Source organism: Orycteropus afer, unplaced genomic scaffold (assembly GCF_000298275.1).
Source record: "Orycteropus afer afer isolate SDZICR_OR568_19922 unplaced genomic scaffold, OryAfe1.0 scaffold00021, whole genome shotgun sequence".
NCBI lineage: Eukaryota > Metazoa > Chordata > Mammalia > Tubulidentata > Orycteropodidae > Orycteropus > Orycteropus afer.
In genome coordinates, this window is record NW_006921608.1 from 12,192,878 (window position 1) to 12,201,808 (window position 8,931).

Below are 8,931 nucleotides of genomic sequence, written 5' to 3' on the forward strand. Positions count from 1 at the left end.
AGGGCCCAGTACTCCGAAAGTGTGTGGGAAATAATGAGTGACCAGCAACTGTTGGTTCACCTTCTCTAGTCTTAGATTACCGGCTCAGGCTCTGACTCCAGTAATGACAGGTATTTTAAAGGGCTCACAATGTTCCAGTTAAATCCTAGAATAAACTACACAGACCTCTGAAAACATGTTCTGTGACCTTGTGAAAGCCACTCCACTTTTTTGGGCCTTTTTTGTCATTTGTAGGATATGGCTCTTAAAGTTTACCTGGAAGAGTTATCACAGGATTAAAGGAGAGAAGGAATGTGGAGTCGGCCCAGCGCCTGCTTTGTAACAAGTCTACCCAAGAGACTACCACTTCTCTCTGCTACCGTGACCCCCACCAGATGCGAGGCTTTCTGTTCTGAGGTAACTAAAATAAGAGAACTAAGAGGATTATTTCCTACAGCAACTGAAAATGAGAGACTGATGAAAGAACTTGGGCTGGTTAGTCCAGAGAAAAAAGTATTGATGTGGCCCAGCTATGAGGGTGCTGCTACACATTTGAAAGCAGGGCTTCTCTGGGATTAAGAGAGGCCCAAGTCACTTCCACTTTTTGTGTTTTCTGGTATACTAAGGGGGAAAAAAAGGGGGTGGGGAGCTCTGGTGGCTTAGTGCCTAAAGGCACTTGACTGCTAACCAGAAGGCTGGCGGTTCAAAGCCACCAGCCACTCCTTGGAAGGTTGGGCAATCTACTTCCGTAGAGATACTGCCTCAGAAACCCAAGGAGGGGGTCGCTATGAGTCGGGTCTGACTCGATGGCACACAACAACAGCAACAGTCATAGGGTAATTGCTAGACACATACATTTTTAAAAACCTTAACTCCCAGTGCATTGCAGGCAGTGTGGGCGGGTAATGGGACACTAACTTTTTTCAACCGCCTCAGGTCTCCTACCTGGAGAAAATGGTAACAGTTTGAGCTTGAGTTTTGGGTCTGAAAGTGCTCTCTCTCCCTCTTGTGTGTGCATGGCTCCTGCGGCGGCCAGGAAGAACCTGGATCAAGACCTGCGCGCGCACACACATACACACACTCTGACACGCACACAGAACCTGGATCAAGACCTGTGTGCGTGCACACACACACGTACACACACTCTGGCACGCACACAGAACCTGGATCAAGACCTGCGTGCACACACACGTACACACACTCTGACACACAGAACCTGGATCAAGACCTGCGTGCACACACACACGTACACACATTCTGACACACACAGAACCTGGATCAAGACCTGCGTGCACACACACGTACACACACTCTGACACACACACCACTGCCCCCATAAACTCTTTGGAAGGTGGGCTGGACCTTCTGCAAGCCGGAAAGGCCAGAGTAAGGCCCCGTAGTGGACACTGAGGGCAGCCCGTTTCCGCTTCAGCTGCGCCCCCAGGGCGCTGAGTAGTTTCATCCTGAGATGTTGGGGTGGGGAGGTAGGATAGTTGGCGAAGTAGTTATTCATATGGCACGTGAACAGATCATGTATGCGACTGGGGCAACGATTCTTGACTTTTGTGGGATCAAGGAGCTCTCAGAGGCAGCCTGGAGCCCTGCCTCGGCGGCTGGCTGGCTGCGCCAAGTGCACCGCTCCCAGGGCGGTGGTGATGCCCTCGGGCCCCACAGCCTCGGCCCCGGAGCAGCGCGGCAGGAGCGGGGCGGGGACAGGGAGGGGCGGCCCCAGCCCCACCTGCCGACCGCCCAATCGAGGGGAGAGGTCCAGGCACCCGCCCCAGGCGATGTGCCGGCGCGCTGCGCCCACTGCCCGGGGCTCCGAGCTGAGGACGCAGCCGCACGTCTTGACCCAGGTTCTGCGTGGCCGCCGCGGGAGCCATGAAGATGCACTTCTGTATCCCGGTGTCCCAGCAGCGGCCCGACGCGCTGGGGGGCCGCTACGTGGTGCGCAGGGACCCGGGCCGGCCGGACCGGGAGGGGGCCGGGGACAGTGTGGGAACCGGGGCTCTGCTGCTCCCTCCTTTAACCCGGGGCCGGGGCGTGTGTGTGTTTGCAGCTGTACTCTGTGTACCTGGAGGGGTCCCTCTTCTGCCGGGTGCGCTACAGCCAGCTGCATCGTTGGAATGAACAGGTGAGCGGGTCGGAGGCGGGACCGGCCGCCCACCGAGGCTCTGGCTGTGGGACTCCCGCAGCACACGCGATCTTCCGGAAAGCTCAAGCTCCTAATCTGTGAAACAGGTCGTGGTAAGGAGCCATAGTGAATTGCTTGGCGTGCAGCTCAATAAAGGCACGTGCCCACTTCCAAAGGTTCCTGGGTGGCGCAAATGGTTTGTGATAGGTTATTAACCCAAAGTTGGTAGTTCAAGCCACCCAGTGGGGCCACGGTAGAAAGGCCTGGGGATACGCTTCCGTGAAGATCACAGCCAAAAACAAAAAAAAAGAAGGAGTTTTACAGTTTTATTCTGTATCAAATCGGGTCGCCAAGAGTGGGGCTCAACTTGATGGCAACGGGTTTGGGTTTTCGTTTTGTTTCGGCCACTTCTAATCATCCACATCTGTGAGATCAGGGAGCGGGTGATTCCCCCAACCCCTCTCCAGCCCTGTGAACTCCACTAACGCCAGCTGAAGGGGCGCTGAAGGAGTGGTGGGCTCCATTTCAGTACCTGTGTTCCTAGGAGGCAGTGTACCCACTCAAAATGAGCAAACTCACTCCGGACCAAGGGGCCCTTTTCCCTGGTGTGGAGACTCAGAAATGGTGTATATTTACTCTCCTTTCTTTCCATTGTTTCTTAGGTTTACTTCCTTTTAAAAGATGTGTCAGTTTTTGTTTTCAAACGACCATATTCATAGGATTCAAGTCCTGGCAGGTTCAAAACCCAGGAAACGAGGACTTACCTAGACAGGAGGCCACTCTCTCTCTAGTTTCTCACTCTGCTGTCCCCACCGTGTTTTCTCTGGAGGCAACCTGATTTATTAGTCTGCTCTAATGGATTTTGTTGTTCTGATAGGGAGGTGTTGTAAGTCTTCCAAATGAGTTAGAGTAGTAAATGGAAGTTTGGAAATAAATTCACTCTCTCTCCTTCACCTCCATGAAAAGCTTCTTCTCTCCCCATCTCCCCCCACCCCTTCTCTTTCATTTTAAAATTCTATATAGTAGTTACAAAGACAGCACATATCTAAAGTTAACACACACACACACACACACACAAACTTAGCAATAGAAACTTATAGCGAAGACACAAAACATTTGTGCAAAGACAACACTGATTAACATTTTGGGGAGAGTTCTTTCTGACAGTCTGTAGGTTTCTAGTGAACAGATACTGCATCTTTTGTTGATGGACAACTTAATTTTTCTACTACAGATAGTCCCCAGCTTACCACAGGTTTCTGTTTCAATACTCCTGCATGAGTCGGTTCTGATGTAGGTGAAATAACTCCTTTTTTTCCCCTTAAGTTTTCATTATTATTGCCTTTTATTATGAGTACCTTTAGAAATCTGATCTTTATTTGCCTTTAAGGGTTGGAAATATTACACATAAACTTACAGATACATTTCAATATATACATGCATAAAAATACACAAATCTGGGAACACAGATCAAATCATAAAAATCTACTCTGACGATGAAGAAGAGTTGGGTGACGGTGGCATTCTGTCCACTGTGGTATTAGCTCCACTTGTGGAAGTTTCTGGAGCTGGATCCGGATTATCCCTGAGAAGGGAGGTGGTGTTTCTAGTCAGAAAATGAGTGAGAGGTGTCTGTGTGGTCCTTTTCTTTTTTTCTTCCTAGTAACGCCTCACTTCTTCTGGAATCTGCCTGTCAACTTTAAGTGACATCTTTGCTCTTTAACACTTTAAAGAGGTCTTTGGCAGCAAGTTTGCCCAATGTAATACATCATTAATTTCTTGACTGCTGCTTCCATGAACATTGGTTGTGGATCCAAGTAAAATTAATTCACTGGCAACTTCAGTTGTTTCTCTCTTTATCAAGATGTTGTCGGTTGGTCCAGTTGTGAGGATTTTTGTTTTCTTTATGTTGAGGTGTAATCCATACTGAAGGCTGTATAGTCTTTGATGTTTATTGGCAGGTGCTTCAAATCTCCTTCACCTTCAGGAAGGAGTAGTGTCATTGGGCTCTATGAATAGGAGACTTGACTCTTTGCAAATACTTTGCCAGCATCAGGTCATGACAATGCAGCAAGCCTGTGAAGCTTGCAAAGCCTCCAGAGGGAGGCGAGGGCTGTTTGAGATCATTTGCATGACTCAGTCCTCCTACTTGATGGTCTGTCTTCCCAGCCTGGTTCTTTCCCCCCTCTGACCTCATTGCCTCCTTTCCCACTCTAACTTCTGTTCCCTATTAGGCTAGCCTACTCGTTACCTCTGCCCTGCTCATGTCCCCTACCTGGGAAGATCCCTAATTTCTGACCCACTTGTCAGGGACTAGCCTTTTCTCAAGGCCTACCTCAAGCCCCACCTCCTCTGGGGACTTGCCCTTGATTGCACAAGATACTTTTCTCTGATTCTTGTCTTATTCCAGCTTGACATTTAGACCTTGTCATATTCCTCATTTTGCATGTACATTTTGTTTCCTCTGATTATTTAGAAGCAAAACCCAGATATTTAATGAAGGAATTGGTGAAGGCTCTGGGTATAGGATACTCAGCACAGAACTGAGTCACAGTAGAAGAAGATGATGATGATGTTAGGGATAGTGAACAGACTGAGTCTGAGCCCTGCCATCCATTAGCTGAAGAACACTGATGTAAGTCACTTCATGCTCCTGAGCCTCAGCTTACTCCTCTGTCAAGAAGGAAGGATGACCGCGTTAATGGTGATGGTGATGATGATTCACAAAGCTGTTTTGAGGAACAAGTGGGACCACACTGCTTTCAGCTGTGGCCCTTTCGCTGCTGAATCTGGATTTTTGCTTACAAGGGAACTTGGGGAGGTGGAATAAATGACTCAACATTGGAAAAAGAGACTTTTGAAAAAATACAGTTTGTGCCTTAATTCCACTTGTCCCAGTCATCCTTACTCTGGGAAGGGCATGAGGAGATTGTGCTGGGATTTTAAAAATACATATTATCTTATGGAAGGAAACTTTCTTTGTTGGTTACCAGGGGTGGGAGGGGAGGAAAAGGAGCACTGCAAAAAAAAATAAAAAGAAGTCACTGATCCCCCCCCCAAAAGAAAAAATATATATATATATAATCTGAATATTGTCATCCAAAACAAACAAATGAATAAATGGATCTTTTTAAACAGTCTTTCAAAAGAGAGATTGCACTAAACCCTGTTGTTCTCTCATGTTCTCTCTCTCGTCAAATCAATTCCAACTTACAGCTAAACCCTGTTGTTGTTATTATTAGGTACCATTGAGTCATATGACACAGTAGCATTGCTCCCTAGGGTTTCTTGGCTCTAATCTTCACAGGAGCAAGATTGCCATACCTTTTTCCCAAAGGGCCACTGGCTGGGTTTGAACTGCCAGCCTTTTTGTTGGCAGCATAGTGTGTAACCATTTATGCCACCAGGGCTCCTTGGCTATTCTCTGTGTGCAAAGAGTTCTGATAGCTAAACTATGTGCTGTCTGAAATTTACAGAATAGGTTCTATTTTGGAAGAGCTGGAAACCTTGTGGAGTTGATGATTGACTTTTGGCAAGCTTAGCTACTCTGTTTACTCTATGTTTATCTTCCTTCCTTAGACTAGTGTATAGAAAGGAGGGGAAAAATTCCTCGAGAAGTCACCTCGGGTGGTAAAACCTGTCGGGAGGGTTTTTGCTCATCGGGAGGGTTTTTGCTCGGTGATGGGTATCAGCACCGTAATCCTTGTTGGCATTCTCCCCAGCTCTGGCCTCAGGTAGGCTCTCTCCCCGGATGCTTTCCTGAAGCTGCACAACCCAGGCAGCCCTGCTGGCTGAGGCTGCTGTGATTAGAAGCAATTTGAGAGCATCTGCGACATTTATGAGCACATGCCAAGGAAGACAATTGCCTTTTAAAGATCACTTAATCAGTTAATGAAGAAATAATTGCATGCAAAGAAGATAAATTTCTGCTTCCATTTAATGACGTTAGCAGAGATGGGTGCATACAACCTAGGTTGTTTGAATAGTCCTGCCTGGGATACTTCAATGGGGATGCCTTTTGATAGTCTCTGGGACAGCAGGAAATTTTCCTTGAGTTTAAAAGACATAGAATTGCTGCTATAAAGTAGTTTATGCTGCCACATTTAGAGGAGCGTTTGCAAACTCAAATGGCTGCAAGGGTCAGGCAAACAATTTTAATGACTTTTCTTTAAGCCTTCTTGAGGAAAACCAAACCAAACCAAACTCAATCCTGTTGAGTCAATTCGACTCATAGTGACCCCTCCTTGGGTTTCCGAGGCGGTATCTCTACAGAAGTAGCCTGTCCAATCTTCCTTCTGAGGAGTGGCTGGTAGGTTTGAACTGCCAGCCTTCTGGTTAGCAGTCAAATGCCTTAGGCACTACGAAACCAGAGCTTTCTGGTGGTTTTCTTTTTCTTGTTTTAGGGGAATGATGCTGTACCTTGGCTTCAAGCTGCCACCATAAAGGCAGGACTGGAGTGAAGAAAGATGAACTTTTAGTTTTTCTTACTTAGAAATAATTTTTTGGTACTTCCACTATTTACTTACATAAAAATTATTACCATGATCTAGGGTGACATATGGGTGGGTGGTAGTGAAGAGTTTGACTGGGTTTCTTTTGGGATCATATGTAAGCTTTATAGGATCATATGTAATTCTGTAAAGATCAGTGCTGTCCAATAGAAATATAACATGAGCCACATATGTAATTAAAATTTTATGGTAGCTACATTAAAAAGCATTAAAAGAAACAAATGAATTTTAAGAATATATTTTTATTTAAACCAGTATGTCTAAAATATTAGCATTTCAACATGTAATCAATACGAAAATTATCAATGAAATAATTTCTGGACTAAGACTTCGAAAGCTCATGTGTATTTTGTACATGCAGTAGATCTCAATTTGGACTAGCCATGTTTCATGTGCAACTGTAGACATTTGTCTACTAAGTTCAGCTTTGGCAGAGGTAGAGTGGGTTGAGGAATTAAATTCCTAACTGTCATTGGGAATTTGTAGATACTATTGTGGTAAGAATGTAGGAAATATTGTATGACATGGGCCGTCTTATAAAACAAATGAAAAAAGGAATACAGACCAAATTTACCGGACTTAGACAGGAGTGATCAGCCCGTGAAATGTCTAATAGTATTTCTAGAAACAGATAAAGGTATCTTCTGCTTTTTAAAAGTTTGCTTTACGCCACTTCGCTTTTACAAAAGACCTGCATTAGAACCTGTTTTCACTAACCAACAGAGAAATCCAAAGAGGGTCATTGCTTTTACAAAAAAAGCAAAAAGTGAAAGTAGCGTTCAGCATTTGTTTTGCAGCAAGGCTTTAAAGAGGCAGCACGCGCCCTGAGGCAGCAGTGAGAGCAGTGTCCCCCAGCCCTTTCCCTAGGAACTGCACTCGGCATCGCAGCATCAAGCCAGTCTGTGAACACTAGATGCTAGTGCTATTTTACGTTTGCTTTGTTCTTTAGTATGGTTTGGTAGGTTATTTTTTGGATCTGGGAGTGCTCGAAATTTTTTCCCATATAAGTTAATGGAAATTGTTTCTTTGCTTTATGCCATTTCAGCTTACGAAAGATTTCATAGGAACGCTCTACTATCAGATAGTGACGGAAAGCTGTACTGTAATAAATTCCTCCTGAAGAAAATAAAATTATCCTCTTTTCCTCCTTTCAGCCACCAGGAAGGATTATTTTAAAATAAAGTATTGGAGTGGGACTTGCCTTAAGAGGAGGCTTTGGTATCTCAGCCAGCCTTGAATTGGAAGCTCACTCACCTAGCTGTATGTTTTCTGAATCTTTTAGCTGAGACGGGTCTTTGGAAATTGCCTGCCACCCTTTCCACCAAAGTACTATCTTGCAATGACCACGTCGATGGCTGATGAGCGGAGGAACCAGTTGGAACAATATTTGCAAAATCGTATGTATTTGGTGTTTTATTTTTTATAGTTTTTTGAGGTATGTTATGCATGATACAATTCACCTATTTGAATTATACAATTCAATGATTTTAGCATACTTACAGACTTATGCAGTCATCACCATAATCTGATTTTAGAACATGTTCATCTGTCAAAAGAAACCTCATACCTATATACCCATTAGCTAATCCCCTAGTTACCTCCCCCACCAGCTCCTGGTAACCACTACTTGACTTTCTGTTTCTATAGGTTAGGATATTTCACGTAAATGGAATCATACATTATGTGATCCTCATGTTTAGTTTTAAAAATATCTTATGTTCAGATTTGCCCTCTGGTGATGTATGTTGGCCTTGATTATTGGAGTCAAAGAAATGTTATCTGCTCCTTAGCCATGAGACCAGGTGAACCTTTGATCAAGGAATCAATAGATGAATCCTGATCAAGAGAGGGATAATGTGGAACAGAATGTCACATTTTTACATAATCCAGACTTATTGGACCTATTGATACTGGAGGAACCCCTGAATCTTTCACTCTGAAAAAATCTTCAAACCATGAACCAAAATTATCCCCTGGTCATCTTTAAACTAAGCATCTATTTCCCTAAACTAGTACAGAATATATATCGTGAGCATTTTGCTTTTTTAAAGAGTTATCTGTATGAAATCAAGTTGTCAACAGTAACTCTAAAGCATGGATGAGAAGTTTAAGGGGTTGTGAGTCTAAGTCAATGGTGGGTAGAGAATGGGAGCTCTATTGGTGAAATGCATAAGACATTTGACTGCTAACCAGAGGGCTGGCGGTTCAAACCCACCAGCCACTCCTCGCAAGGAAGGTTGGGCAATCTAGTTCCATAGTGATACCGCCTTGGAAACCCAAGGAGGGGTCGCTATGAGTCGGGTCTGA

At 44.8% G+C, this 8,931-nt stretch overlaps 1 protein-coding gene across 1 annotated transcript in view; it reads left to right on the forward strand.

Annotated features, from left to right (window-relative positions):
• The first annotated feature begins 1,860 nt into the window (after nt 1-1,860).
• The window catches only part of SNX31 (sorting nexin 31), a 74,828-nt gene continuing 67,757 nt past the window's right edge, over nt 1,861-8,931 (forward strand). The window contains exons 1-3 of the mRNA XM_007934826.1: nt 1,861-1,926; nt 2,039-2,113; nt 7,907-8,021. Coding sequence (XP_007933017.1) covers nt 1,861-1,926; nt 2,039-2,113; nt 7,907-8,021 — 256 coding nt within the window. The remainder of the gene's footprint in view (nt 1,927-2,038; nt 2,114-7,906; nt 8,022-8,931) is intronic.